Raw genomic sequence first — 13,195 nt, 5'->3', positions numbered from 1 at the left:
CTGAGCCGCATCTCTGTGACAGGCTCATCGGGGCGTCCCTGGAAGCAAATGTGACGGGTGCGAAGACAGGGAGTCACAGCAGCAGCTGTTTCATCAGGAAGGTGTGAGGGAGCTGCTGGCAAGAACCATTTGTCAGGGGCGCTTGGCTGAGCAGCGTTGCTCCTTTGGTGGCTTTTTCATTCCACTGCCAATGGGAGCAGCTTTTGCACTGATCCTTTTGTTTTGATTCTTTCTGCCTGTATATAAAATAAATAGTCATCTCACCAATCTTTAAAGTGAGCCAGTGCTCTGATGTCCTTAGATTGTTGCATTTGTGTTGGTGTCTAAAGGAAAGTGTCCATGTGCAGGTCTGGTGTGGGTCGCTTGGGAAGTTCTCTCTTTCCTGCCAGCCACATCGAACAGGTTTAGGGACAGAGGAACAGTTTGGAAGCGCAGGAGCCCAAGTAACTTGTAAACCTGATGGTTTCCATTCCTAAAGTTGTATTCATGGCTGTGGAATTTCTTACCCTTGCAGTGCAGGTAAAATGCTGGACAGTGGACTGTTTGTTTTAACGTAACTGCTGAGGAGGCAGAAATGCCCCACGTTGTAAGAAGTGCTGACACTGTTACCAACACTGGCTAAAGATTAAAGGTCTATGCGAAGAGCATTTGAGCAGGTGAACATTGGTGCTGTTTCCTATACTTGAGATTTTCAAAGGAGCTCAAGTGAAGCGGGTACCTGTACCTGGGATCTCTGTGGGAACGAGACGTACCTAATGGTGCAGTCTGGGAGATTTATCAGCTCCAGGATGTTACGGTAACTGCCTGTGCTGTCTGTCCAACCCACTTCAGGACAAAGACAGGTCGGCTCCCTGGAGGCTCCAGGCTGTACATCAAACAGATCTGGGTCACTCTGGTAGGAAAGCAGGGTGTCGTCTGTGATGAGGGAGAAGGAAATAGCTCTGGTGGTGCCTGCCAGCCCTAGTCTGTAATACAATTGCTGTTGTAACACACAACCTTTACACACGGCTGAAATTCTGGGCCGAGACTTGGCATGGCGGCTGTTTGTCATACACTGGCTTGTCCTGGCCTGGTTCTGCTGGATTTGCACAAGGAAATGGGGAGGCAGGTGCAGTTGAAGAAGTAAAGAAATAAAGCCACTGTGGGACATGAAGAATAAAGCGTGGGGAGAGATGGCATTTGAGCCAGATCAATCTAATCTGTGTAGGATTCAGCTCCCTCCTGCGGTCAGTGTGTTTGCCATTAGAAAGTCAGCTACAAATCTGGATACACCACAGCAACAGCTGAACTTCACTGAATGCCTCGTGTCCCTTGGTACTTTTGGTGGTGACTTTTCCTCATGCAGGCTGTTGTGCCCCGGTACCTCAAGAGGTTTGGTTCTCACAGCTGTAGCACAGAGTGTTTGTCCTGCAGGCGCACTTACCGCCTTCTGTTCCCAGCCAGCTTGCCGTCTTTCATCAGAACTCTTACTCACACTCTGCTGGCACAGCAAACAGGGGTTTCTGCTGCCCACCAGCCTGGCAGGTATCGCAGCATGCGGCTGCATGCGCTGCCCTGCCTCTGCTCTGGTGCTCCGGTGAACTGGAGGCTTTTGTGGGGCCATTCTCTAAATTAAACTTTACGGCGTTTGTTGATGCAGCCATAAAGCTGGAATATTTCTCTGTCTCTCAGGGCTTTCCATTATGCTAGCTTTTTTTTTTTTCCCTACCGAGGTAATGCAAGTGCTCGTGAAGTCCTCCTTTAAATGCACACTCATACGTGCTGTTGCCCAATAACGTCTGCAGGGTGTTCTGGCAGGCCCAGTGCCAGAGCCAGCACTGTCTGTACATGTCTGGGCTGTGCGAAGCTGCTGCCAAGGTCGTGCTGCTCTGGAAATCCTTGGCCTCCTTCTCCTCTCAAGCTCTGCTGCAGGCTGGAGGGCACCAAGCTCCCGGCCTCCTCTCCAGCAATTTCGCAGCAATACAGATACTTCACCTCTAAACGCAAAATCTTCTGTTTGGGCAAGCCCATAAATTTACTTAATCTGATATTAGTGCAAGTCTTAGCCTGTTGTTCTGAAACTTCTTCACAGTTACCTAATCAATAGCTCACTCTCAACATAGCTTAAATTTTGAGCTTATTCATCTTCTTTTCATCCTTTCTGTGTATCTTTTTCCAGTCATTTCTGCCATCCACATCCCTTGGTTGCATCACAAACCACGTCTCTCTTTCTAGACCCTGCCCAACACGTTCCTGCCTGTCTCGGTGTCGGGGTGAAGCACCTGCCTTTGCCGCACATCGGTTCACAGCATCACTTTCTGCAGCCTGCTCGATGCATTTCCAAATGAGCGCAGTGCCTTTGTGCTTCCTTCTCCGCAGCTCTCGTGCTTGGAGGGTTTCTCCCTATATTTTGCAGAGCAATCTCGTCACCCTCCTCAACTTTTCCCTTTTCCAGTGACAATGTTTCGTCGCTGCCTGTTTTTCCGTAGCTGGTCACTGTCTTTCTAAGACTACTTGGCGCAGGATCTGTTTTGCACTGGTGTGTAACACAGTGGATCCTGGTCCGTGACTCTCCAGGCACATTAGCGACACAAATAATGAGCCTGGTAACAAACAAGTTCTATATTTATTTATTGAGCAACAGAATTCAATTGCTGCTCTTCCTTACCATTATCAAGCCCAAACAGAAGTCAGAAATCTGTGGCGTGTGTCAAGAGAGCAAGCCCTTCGGAGCAGGTTGGCTGCCTGGTGCGGCACTGCACATGGTGACCAGCTGCCCCCGCTGATTTTCCTGTTTTCTTTTCCACTGTAATTCATATGGAAAGACACGAGACCGCAGCAACGTGCAGATCTTGTTCCCTGGGATGTTTTCTTTCATCTGCAATCGCTTCACCAAAATCCATAAATCACCTAGTTAAGACTAAAAAGCACAAACACAACTGTAATTTGTGCCTTCCTGCCTGGTGTTTCTTTTGGCATGCGAAACACCAAACCTTTTCCTGAAATACTGCTGATGACACCAGGCAAGGACTGGGTGCAACTAGACAGCGAGGCCACGTGCTTTCCCGCTCCACTGCCTTCGTCCCTGTGTCCTTCTCATTCATCGCAAGACATTCCTGGAGTAAAACAGTGGTTTGTGTTTCTGTATTGTCTCTGGCAATCCCAGTTCCGGGCGGGTTCCCCAGCGCTGGGTGCTGTGAACACACGGTTGGCCCTGCAGGCTGTGAAACAGGGGGAGGGCAGCCCAGGATGGGGTGCCAGGGCTGTGTCCCTGTCACACACCCTCTCCTCACTCCGTCATCTCCTCTCAGCCCCGGAACTGCCCGTTGGTATATCCGCATCCTTCCTACCGTCCCACAGCCGTGTGACAGGGTTGTGCCACATCCCTCGCTGTCCCCGGGGCGGTCCCGCTGCCCCGGGTGACCAGCCACCCCTCTTTCCTGCACAGATTATTTTTATCTCCCTTTGTTTGCCAATAAAAAATTCCCTCCCAGTTTTACCGTTTTCCGTTTTCGCAGGGATTTTTCTCGTGTGTGTTTCCTTCTCCCCTGGCTGGGCCGGCAGGAAGGGAGGGTCCAGGATAACCTCATTCCAGAGGAATTTTCACGTGTGTTTCCACCTCAGGTGCGATAGTCTCTGGAACGGTGTCAGTGACGTTCCCTGGGACAAAGCCACACCGTGTCCGAGCAAGGGACATCCCACAGTAGCAGAGAACCAGCCCGTAACCGAGAGGATCTGTTTGTCCTCCTCGGGCCACCAGTTCGTCCTGGCCCTCGCGCACTGGGCTCACTGGGAACCAGCGCTTCAGATTCATTGCGCAAAATCTGAATAACTCCGGGGAAATCTCAGCCTCGAGACGCTGAAACAGGGACCTTGTGATGTTGTTGCAGGTTCAGGGGAAGGGATTTGCAAGTGTCTGGAGTACAAGGAGCGGGTGTAAAGCGTGTGAAAATGTCCTAGCTGTTCAGCGGACCGAACAGATAAAGCAGCCGGTTGTGCCCGGGACCAGCGCTGCAGCGCCCCGCCCGCCCGCCAGAGGGCGCCGGCCACGCCGGGCGGTGCACGCCGGGAGCTGTAGGCGCCTGCTTCGTATGACTGTTTGCTGCGCCGGGGGGCGGGGCAACAGCTCGGTGTGACCGTCACTTCCGGCGGGGCCTGACGTCAGTTCCCGGCGGGATGGCGGGGAAGCGGGCGCGGGCGGCTCGGCGGAGGGGGATGGCGGCCCCGGGCGGGGTCCCCGAGGACGCGGTGAACGGCCACGTCCTGCACTTCTACTTCTACCAGGCCATGGCGGCCTACCGCTCCGGGCGGAACCGCGACTTCCGCCAGCTCCGCGACGTCATGCAGGGTGGGCCGGGCCGGCGGGACGGGAGCGGGGCGGCGGGGGGGCAGGCCCGCGGGGAGGGGAGCGGGGAGCGGGCCGGGCCGCGCTGGGCCGCTCTGACCTGCCCTGGCCTGCCCCCTGTCCCGCAGCGCTGCTGGTGCGGCCACTGGAGAAGGAGCCCGTGGTGGTCCAGATGCTGCGGATAATGCAACTCCTGTCGCGGATCGAGGAAGGCGAAAACCTTGGTGCGTCCCCGAGCTCCCAGCAAGGCCCTGGGGGAGTCTTGCCTGGCAGCCCAGCCCCAGCTGGAGCGTCCCTGTTCCTTGGCTGTGTCTGCAGCTCCCGGGAGCTGTTTCCGCACAGAGCAGAGCCCTGGGCTGCAGCTCTTAACCTGGAGGAGTTTCCTCTGAGGGTGAAGGGCCAGAGAGCGTGGCTGCTTGCATCTGCGCCACGCTGCCTCAGCCAAGAGCGGTGTGCTCAAACCCACACCCCGGGCTCTCCTGCTGTCCAAACGTACTGGCCTTGTGACTTCTGCTCAGCCTCAGGGCTTCTGAAATGCTCCCCTGGGTCAGTTCTCTACAGTCAGGTGCTGCTTCTGTAGGTCTTGGTGCCTGGGGGATGAACCTTGCAGCTTGGACCCTTGGCAGTCAGCCTGCCATTCACCCTCGTCCTCTGTAGCTCTAGAACGTGTGGTCAAACTGAGCAAATAAGTAACTGGCTCTCTGTAAGGCAGCACAGCGAATGTCTCGCAAACCAACGGCTGTGAATTCTTGTAGATTGCACCTTCGAGAGAGAGCTGGAGCTCACGCCCCTCGAATCAGCCATCGGTGTCCTGGAGCTCTTTCAGAGAGAATTCTCTGTGGCTGAGAAGACGATGGAAGCTGTTCAGAAGATGGTGAAAGAGGCTGTAAGACCGTTTTCTTTTTCCATAAATGCTGTGTTCACCTTTGGTTTTGGAAAGGCCTGGCTAAAGGGCAGTGGGAGCTGTAGAATTCTTGTGTAGAATATTGTAGTTAGAACTGACTTGGCCGCGAACGCGTACCTGTGGTGTATGCGCATTCACAGCAGTTAGCATGCATGTTGTTGCTCTGTGTGAGCTGGCGCTAAGCTGGTACCCGTGTGCTGTGCTTGATTATTATATGTGCATTTCCCAAGCTGGTGTCGAGCGTATGGTCGGTTTGATGTCAACAGAGAAACTGACGTTTTTCTTCTGTAGGCTGTTATCGTCTGCATCAAAAACGGGGAGTTTGAGAAGGCTTTGAAAATTGTCAAGAGGCACATGGGGAAGGAGCCCAAGAGCCAGGTGAGCGTTGGGGGAATGTGTGGTGTGTCTCCTGGGGCATTTGGGATAGAGGGAAGGGGCACTGTGACCTGTGTCACAGGAGTAAGAGGTTTCTCTGAGACACAAGCATCTTGGGGAAACCTGGGCAAGAAAAAAGGGAGCAAGTGATGAAAGAGAAAGGGTCCTCCCTGAGTGACGGGCCCTCAGTGTGACACATTTTTAAAGCTCGTTGCTTTGGAGCTCTCTCCGTTACTCACGTTCCCTCAGGGACCTTCATGAGCCTTCCAGGCATCAAGACTCATCCTGTGCCTCAAGGCGAACTCGAGCGAGTGCGTCAGCAGGCCTGGTTCTGAGGCCAAAGTCCCCGTCCCTGTTTCTGTCAGCGGTGCCGTGTCTTGGGCACCAGGAGCAGAAAGACAGAACCACTGAAACAAGGTGGCTCTCCCGTTCCTCCAGCCTTTCCCCAACCTTGTGGCAGTGGCAGCTGGTTGTTCTTGGAGGATGTCAAGTAGGAAAGGCCCAGTCCTTGCCCAGCGCCTGGCTGCTGCCATTGTAGGCTGCGCCCTGTGCCTGCTCAGAGCATTCTCACCTCTCCTCTAGAGAAAGCAGAACGAATTGCTGGCTGTCATCCGCGAGAAGGATGTCACTCATCCCATCATCAAAAACTTCTCTTACAAGAACTTCCAGCAGAGTGTGTTTCAGTTCCTGAAGAGTTACATGGACGATTCGGAGCCGCTGCTGCTGACGGTGCGTGTCTGCCCCACTCACCTGCCCTCCTGTCCTGCTGCAGGAAAACAGCACGAGGTGCAAATCTGGGGAGAACTGACACTGAGACAAGGCAATGAAATACAGTCATTTGGCTGCTGTGTGGCTTCTGTGCAAGTAATGAGTGAGAGTTTAGGCACCTAATTAACAGTGGGTTAAATCCAAAATACTTTACATTTTGTCCATTCCTAGAAGGTTTATACAGTTAGAGCATATTTTTCAGCCTGTGTAACAAGTTTTGATTGATAGATGTGAGCTCTATGTGCAGTGCCAATTGACCTATAAGTAGCAGCTTAAAATGCCTTTGGGAGGGGATGAAATCAGCTGGTCGCACGAGGAGTCCCCTTTATAATGGTTCTGTGCTTTCTCTCTGTCCAAGATAATGAAGAAGACGTTGAATTCAGAACATGCTGAAGGGTCAAAATGCTCATCAGCGACTCCCGGGTCTGCAAACAAGCCGAAGGACCAGGCGGCGACTCTGCAGCCCTCGGGCAGGGCAAAGGGCTCGGCAGGAGCCGCGGAGCCTGCAGAGACGGCAGCGGAGCCGGACGGAGCTCCCAGCCCTGCGGGAGGGACAGACGACCCCACGGCCGCTCCCGAGCCCATGGAAGGAGATGATGACTCTGCAGCAGCTCCCAAGGCCACGGAAGGAGATAATGACCCAGCAGCAACCCCCGAACACATCACAGCAGCGGTTAATGTCTTAGAAGATGCTTCAGAGCCTATGGAAATACCTAAAGAACCAGCAGCAACAGCTCCAGAACTTCCAGGAGTGTCCTTCAAGGACTCAGACAGGTGAGCAGAGCAGTCTGTCCCTACGCTGTGGATGAAGTTTGGTGGCAGTTCTGCTCCCAGGGGGAGTTTGCTCTGTCCAGGCAGCTCTAAATTCCCCGAGCGGGTCCGCCCAGGCCGGCCCCAGGGGCTGTTGGTGCAGGACTTCTGTAAAAACGTGAAGGTGTTTGGCTTTTATTTCTGAAGATACGTAGCGCTTCAGTAAGCGAGGGCGGGAGGGCAGTGGCTGCGGGAGGTTTGCTCTCGGGGAGCAGACTGTGGGGTCTGTGGGGCTCAGCCGGTGGTCAGGATTAGCAGGAGGGCGCCTGGGCTGTCTCTGGCTGGGAGTCTGGTCCTGTACTCTCCAGACCTGCTTCCCCCGCACTGTTCAGGAGGCTGCAGGGTTGGCAGTGTGCCCTTGAATAGATTTTGTTTGTACCCAGGGCCGTAGTGAACGGTTAAGGGTCACACCAGAGGGGAAAAGCCCGATTTCAGTGAAGTGGAGCCACGTTGGGGAAACCTTTACAAGCTGCTCGGTTGTGTTTGTTTTGTAGGCAGCCCCCTGGAGCTGTAACCACCTACGGGATGTCTGTTCTGAGAGAAGCTTTCAAGATCCTGTCGGACTCCCAGGATTCTGACGCACTCTTCACCAAACTGGATGAAACAGACTTTTCTTTCCCCAAGCAACTGTCTCCTTCTGTATCCCACAGAACCAAGAGACGAAAAGAAGAGGAGTATCAAGATTATGACATCTCAGACCCTCCCAAAATATCCCATAAGGGCAAACGTTTGTTGACCATAAGCAAACTGGTCATGGAGCAAGACAGCCTGTGCAGCGAGTCAAGTGAGAGCCCAGACTCTTCCCAGGAGCCAGTTGTATCTTCTGCTTCCAGACCTGTTCAGAAATTGCTTGACCAGCCGGTATCTTCTCGGAGTGCCAAGTATGGAGCCTGTCTCTTGTGGTATATTCTAACCTGCACCCAATCCTTTGACTTGCAGCTGATGTTGGTGGCATGAACAACAAAAATCTTGATTCGGGATGAGTATATTGACCGTCTTGTCCACTGGTGTATGTGGAACTGGGCAAAGGAAACCCTTTGTTGTCCTTACGCTTGATGTTTGGTTAACGGAGAGGGAAAATGATCTGGCAGGGAGTCTGGGGTTCTGCAGTTTGGTAAAAGTTCGTAGGTGCATGGTGTGGAACAGACCAGACTTTCTTTTCCACCTCTTGAGTGATACAGCACTGACCCCGTGTAAGCTCTTTTTTCCTCAAAGCTGTGCTGGTTCAGAAACTCCTGGCTGTAGCTTTCTGACTTTCGTGAGTGAGTTACCACCTTCCAGCTGAAATGACAGCAGTAAAGAAGGCAAGGGCATGTTAGGCTTTTTTCCCTTTTGTAAGGATTTCCCACAGAAAACAACAAAGCAACTTACTGGCTGAAGTCTCAAATTAACGCTGATAAGAGACTCTTGAGGCTCGCAAGTGTCTCCTGCAGGCTGTGGCAAGGGTGTGATGAAGGTTCCTGCTCAAATGTCCGAGTTGCTCTCCTGTTGTTTGGTGAGGCTGCATAGCAGCCAGTGATGGTGGTTTGGAGTGAAACTGAGAGGATTGAGGAGAGCTCAATGTGTTCGAAAAGATAACTAGAACAGTTTCCCTTGGTTTCCTGACTTTGGAATGCTGAGAACCCCGAGGTTTGGTTTGGAAGGGTCACAGTGCTCTGTGCAGCTCAGCTGCCCTGGAGATGTGTTGGGATTGCGTCTGTGAAGTGCAGGAGAGCAGCTGCAGGCAGAGATGTGCTGCGGTGCTGCTGGCGTTGATGCAAACAGGGTGAAATCTCTCAGACACCTCTCTGTGTGTCTTGCTCAGGGTTAATTCTCAGATGTGATGGTGAGAAGGGATTTGACTTCCTTGAGTCACTGGGAATTTTACCTAATAGATTTCCTACTTTTTCAAGGACTTGCAAGTGGTGACAGTTGATCTCTTCTGCTTTCTATTCAGCGAGGAAATGTCTGGAATTAATTTTGAGGGTGCTGGGGGACATTGTGGGGCTGGGATGATGTTTTGTGAATGCTTCCAGAGCAGAGCGCGGTGGTGACTGCACCGGGAAGGGGCCAGACCCAGTGACTTGGGTGCGATCCCATCCTGTGCCGGGTGCCCGGAGCGCAGCTGCTGCTGCTGCTGGCTCGAGCGGTTCTTGAGCTTCAGCCCTGCCGCTGTGCAAACTGGTTTCCAGTTCATCTAGGAAGTGATTTATTGTCTGGGCTGCTGGTGTGGGAGTCTTGTCTTGAAGCCTCGGAGCGTCGGGACTTGTAGCAGTGGTGCTAACGATGTCTGTTTGGAAATGGAATCGCGTGCGTCTCTGCCGGTAGCTGTTTCTTGGATGTTGATGTGCAAGAAAGAGGCGCCCAGCAGCGCGACCTCAAGTCAGGACAGAGAGCAGTTATTTTCCTGTGGTCATAAATGCTGCCAGTTCTACTGGCTGCAATAGTCTTGGGTGAACCTTGTGAAGTTGTTTTTTTTTTTTTTTTAAGAGACTCAATTTAATCTCACAAGTTTGTGCTTGAGGGTCGGAAGCAGGTGACAGCATTGAGGTGCTTGATCTCACGGAGAGGCCTCTGTGGCTTGGCTGGCCTCAGCAGTGTCAGCAGTGAAACAGTAAGAATTAAATGCTTCTTAGGAAGATTTAAGGGCTTCTCTGATGAGCTGTTGGCAAATCTGTGCTGTATTGAAGGCTTGGGCTATCCAGCTGTGTGTGTTGGTGTGCTGTGAGTGCTTAATTGTCTAGTATCCAGTCACTTGTTTATGCAAATGTGGGCTACAAAATACAATATTTAATTGTATTTGAGTCTATACTGCACACTGTACTGTCTGATATGGGCTCCTGAGGATTCTGTCCCCACAGAGGGGAGTGGAGGAGGTGGTGCTGTGTTTATATATTGCTTTATGGGTGCGTTTCTCTGTGCTGTGTGCTCATGACAAGCTTGCTCCAAGTGCCCTGCACCTTCTCCCCCTAAAACATTCTCCCCAGCCAGTGGCCACATCAAACGCTTGCCTGCTTTCAGGTCCTTCCATGGGCGGTGGAACAGCTCTTACGGCAATGAGGAGAAGGACAGCTGGACAGAGGAGGACGAGCTCTTCTCGGATGCAGGTAGGGACAGAGCTGCTCTTGCAGCGATTAACTGCTGATAATCCTGGCTCTGGGGCTCATTCACGGGCATCTCGCTGCCTTTTGCGTGACTGGATTTTGAAACCAGAAATCCTGAAAGCCCAATAAAATAGGTAGCTGTCCAGCTTGGAGATATTTGTTCTTTGTCCCTCTGACCTGACCTGCACACCAGAAACTCCTGTTCGGGTTTCAGACTAATCACGCTTAGCTTAGAGGATGTAAATATTGGAAGTACAGCTCTTTCCCTGTTCCCACTTTAGTGCCATGACATAATGGCTGAGTTTACCTCTTCAGCTGATCAGTTTTCCAGTCCGGTTCCATTTGCAGCTGGATACGCAGCTCTGCTGCTGAAAAAGAGCGGAAAATGGGCGCCTCTTTCCAACTTCAACACGCAGTGTAGCCACGTCCTGGCTCCGTGCCCCTGTTCTTGACATTTTTGTTTAAAACAAACCAGATCTCACTGGCAAGCTTCACACAGACCAAGTGGGGCTTGGAGCAGAAAGGCTGCACATGCTACAGCTGTAGAAAGGGGAGGGACAACAGAATTTGGGTTTATTGTCTGCCACAGGGTGCTCTTCTCATAGGCTGCCTGCTCAGTGCAGCAGTTCAGCCCCCAGCAGCGTCTCAGGTCTGTACCTCCTGCGTTACAGTGACACGTAATCCTCTCACCTTGTTTTTTAGCGTCACATGAGACAAACAGCCTCAACGCTACAGTCTTCGGTTCCAAGAAACAGGTAACGTAGAGCCCGTAAGTCCTTTCAGTAAGGCCTGAGATAGGGACGTGTCCGTACAGAAGAGCAAACTGTTGGGCAGTTTGCCGTGCGTAGAGCGCATCCCCAGCAGCTGGCAGGCTCTGCGTGTGTTGTCCCTTTTCATGCTCAGAGCTGGGTTTGCTGGGTTCCCCGCATGCAGGAGAGGTTCAGCATCTTGTTTGGGTGAAGGACGCGCGTCCAGCAGCCATTGCCTGGGGAGAGGCCCCGAGTTTGGTGCTGCTCGGCACGCTCACACGTGCTGGCAGGATTGCTGCGGGTTCCTGTGCACACCATGTAGCACTTTGTTCTCACAACCGCTTTCTTCAGTTACTTTGCATTTTGCTTCCAATACAAAAATTGGGGTCCCCTGTAACAGGGGACCTGCAGACCTGAACTTGCAGGTTAATTATTTTCATGCTCTACTTGGGCGCTGTTAGGCGGGGTGTAGGCAGTGAGCACTCTGTCTGCAATGCTGTTGCATTTTGATGACTCCTTATGTACGTGTTCAGTGTTGAGCTTCGGGAGGCAGAACTTCTCCTGAGCTGGTGCCGCAGCTGAGCAGTGCTCTTATTTGTAAGTTAGAGAGCACGTCTATGGAGATTTGACTATTGAGCGGTGTGTGCAGTGGACAGGACACCTCTCTGCCTTTCCTCCGGACTGGCACAGGTGACAAGGGGGAGCCAATGTGCTGGGAAGGAGTTAGTGCAGTTCTCTGCCCCTTGCAGCTCCTCCTCTGCTCACCCCGTGCTGCTTCCCTGCTCTCTTGTAGAAATGGACCATCCAGGAGAGCGAGTGGATCAAGGATGGTGTGAAGAAGTTTGGTGAAGGGAGGTGGAAAGCCATTTGCGAGAAATACCCCTTCCAGAACCGTACCTCGGTGATGATCAAGGATCGCTGGCGGACCATGAAAAAGCTGGGAATCCTCTAAAGTCGGGAGCCATGGGACCTTTGGTGCAAAAACTTTCTGATTTTTTTTCTTTTGAAAGATGGACTGGAGCAGCAGCAGCAGGGAGGCTGCTGTGCTCATCCCTGGGGGGTGTCGGGCTGGCGTGGTGATCCCCCCAGCTCAGGGTACCCAGAACTGCTGCAGCAGCTGGAAACCGCGTCTGACCAGAACCGAGGAGCCTCGTCTCTCCCGTTGTAGCTGCGAGTTTGGGTCTCCTGCAGCGGCAGAAGCTGCGCAGCCTGATTGCACAGAAACACCTGGGCCTGGAACTCTTTCTGCCACCTGCAGCCTTTGCAGAACGAATCCCAGCCCGGGGGGCTGCGGAAATGACAGTTTTCTCTGCTCAGTGCAGGATAATCCCATCAGTGGCTGGTTTTGTGTTTTAATTGTCTCAACTGTGAATTGCTTGTTTCATCTGTTTGCACCCAGTGTGCTGTGGGACAGTGGCAGCACCGAGTCCCAGAGCTGCTGCACTGAAGGAGATTCAGGCCAGGTGGTCGGCTTTTTTTTTTTTCTTTCATTCTTTCACATTTCTTTCTGCTTTATAAATGACCTCCCAGCTTTGAGGCTTCAAAAACATTATTTTGTTTCAGTACTGAAATGTTGGTTGTTCCCATGTTAAAAGTTGTAGAACTTACTGATTTTGGTCCTGTTGTACTGACACTTCTCCCGTGCAGTCCCTGAGCGCGTGAGCCCGAGGACACTGTGTTTCCTGCCTGCAGGTGCCAAAGCTGGGGCCCACATTCCAGTGCTAGTCTGTAAAATAAAGTTCCTTTCTTGTTGGATATTGAGAGTTGTAATAAGTGTATATTTGTACCTTGGGTGGGAATGTGGCAGCTTGGGGAGTGCTCCCTGCCCCCTGGGGCACCCACTACCCTGGGAAAGGGAGGATCCGTGTTCCCCCCCAAGCTGGCTGAGCTGGGGATGTCATGTCAGCAGCGGTTTGGGTCCCACCACGATGCCCCAGAGGTACAAGCTGCTGCTGCAGCGGCAGAGGTGCAGAGCAGCAGCTTCTGGACAGGATTTCTGATGAGTTAAAGGTTCGGGGAGTGCAGGGACCCTTTCACCTCCCAGCTGTGTCCCTGCAGAGCCAGTGCTGGGTACGAGTGTGTTTGGGAACACCTGCGTCCCCTCTGTCCTTCAGCTGCAGCTGTGGGACCACATGTCCCTCGTCACCTGGCTCTGGCTGTGCCTTTCCCTCCCCTTGGGCTT

The 13,195-nt window shown here is 52.7% G+C and overlaps 1 protein-coding gene across 2 annotated transcripts; it reads left to right on the top strand.

Moving 5' to 3' along the window:
* The first annotated feature begins 4,155 nt into the window (after positions 1–4,155).
* On the top strand, positions 4,156–12,743 carry TERF2 (telomeric repeat binding factor 2). Of its 2 annotated transcripts, none has more exons than XM_065640913.1 (10): positions 4,156–4,327; positions 4,453–4,548; positions 5,080–5,210; positions 5,520–5,606; positions 6,186–6,332; positions 6,730–7,145; positions 7,832–8,062; positions 10,182–10,267; positions 10,967–11,019; positions 11,807–12,743. In XM_065640913.1, the coding sequence occupies exons 1-10, from the start codon at positions 4,156–4,158 to the stop codon at positions 11,963–11,965; spliced, it is 1,578 nt and encodes a 525-aa protein (XP_065496985.1). In that variant the 3' UTR covers positions 11,966–12,743. The 2 variants fall into 2 exon arrangements, with proteins under 2 accessions (XP_065496985.1, XP_065496984.1); XM_065640912.1 differs by having other exon boundaries at positions 7,676–8,062.
* The last annotated feature ends 452 nt before the right edge of the window (positions 12,744–13,195 follow it).

This window comes from Caloenas nicobarica, chromosome 9 (genome assembly GCF_036013445.1).
Source record: "Caloenas nicobarica isolate bCalNic1 chromosome 9, bCalNic1.hap1, whole genome shotgun sequence".
NCBI lineage: Eukaryota > Metazoa > Chordata > Aves > Columbiformes > Columbidae > Caloenas > Caloenas nicobarica.
This window is presented reverse-complemented; position numbering and strand designations above follow the sequence as displayed.

Bases quoted from the DNA above. Each gene is read 5' to 3' on its own strand.
- TERF2 (XM_065640912.1), top strand. From the start codon at position 4,156: ATGGCGGGGAAGCGGGCGCGGGCGGCTCGGCGGAGGGGGATGGCGGCC. The intron at 5,607-6,185 runs GTGAGCGTTGGG...CCTCTCCTCTAG, and splicing joins GGAAGGAGCCCAAGAGCCAG to AGAAAGCAGAACGAATTGCT. The intron at 7,146-7,675 runs GTGAGCAGAGCA...TTTGTTTTGTAG, and splicing joins TCCTTCAAGGACTCAGACAG to GCAGCCCCCTGGAGCTGTAA.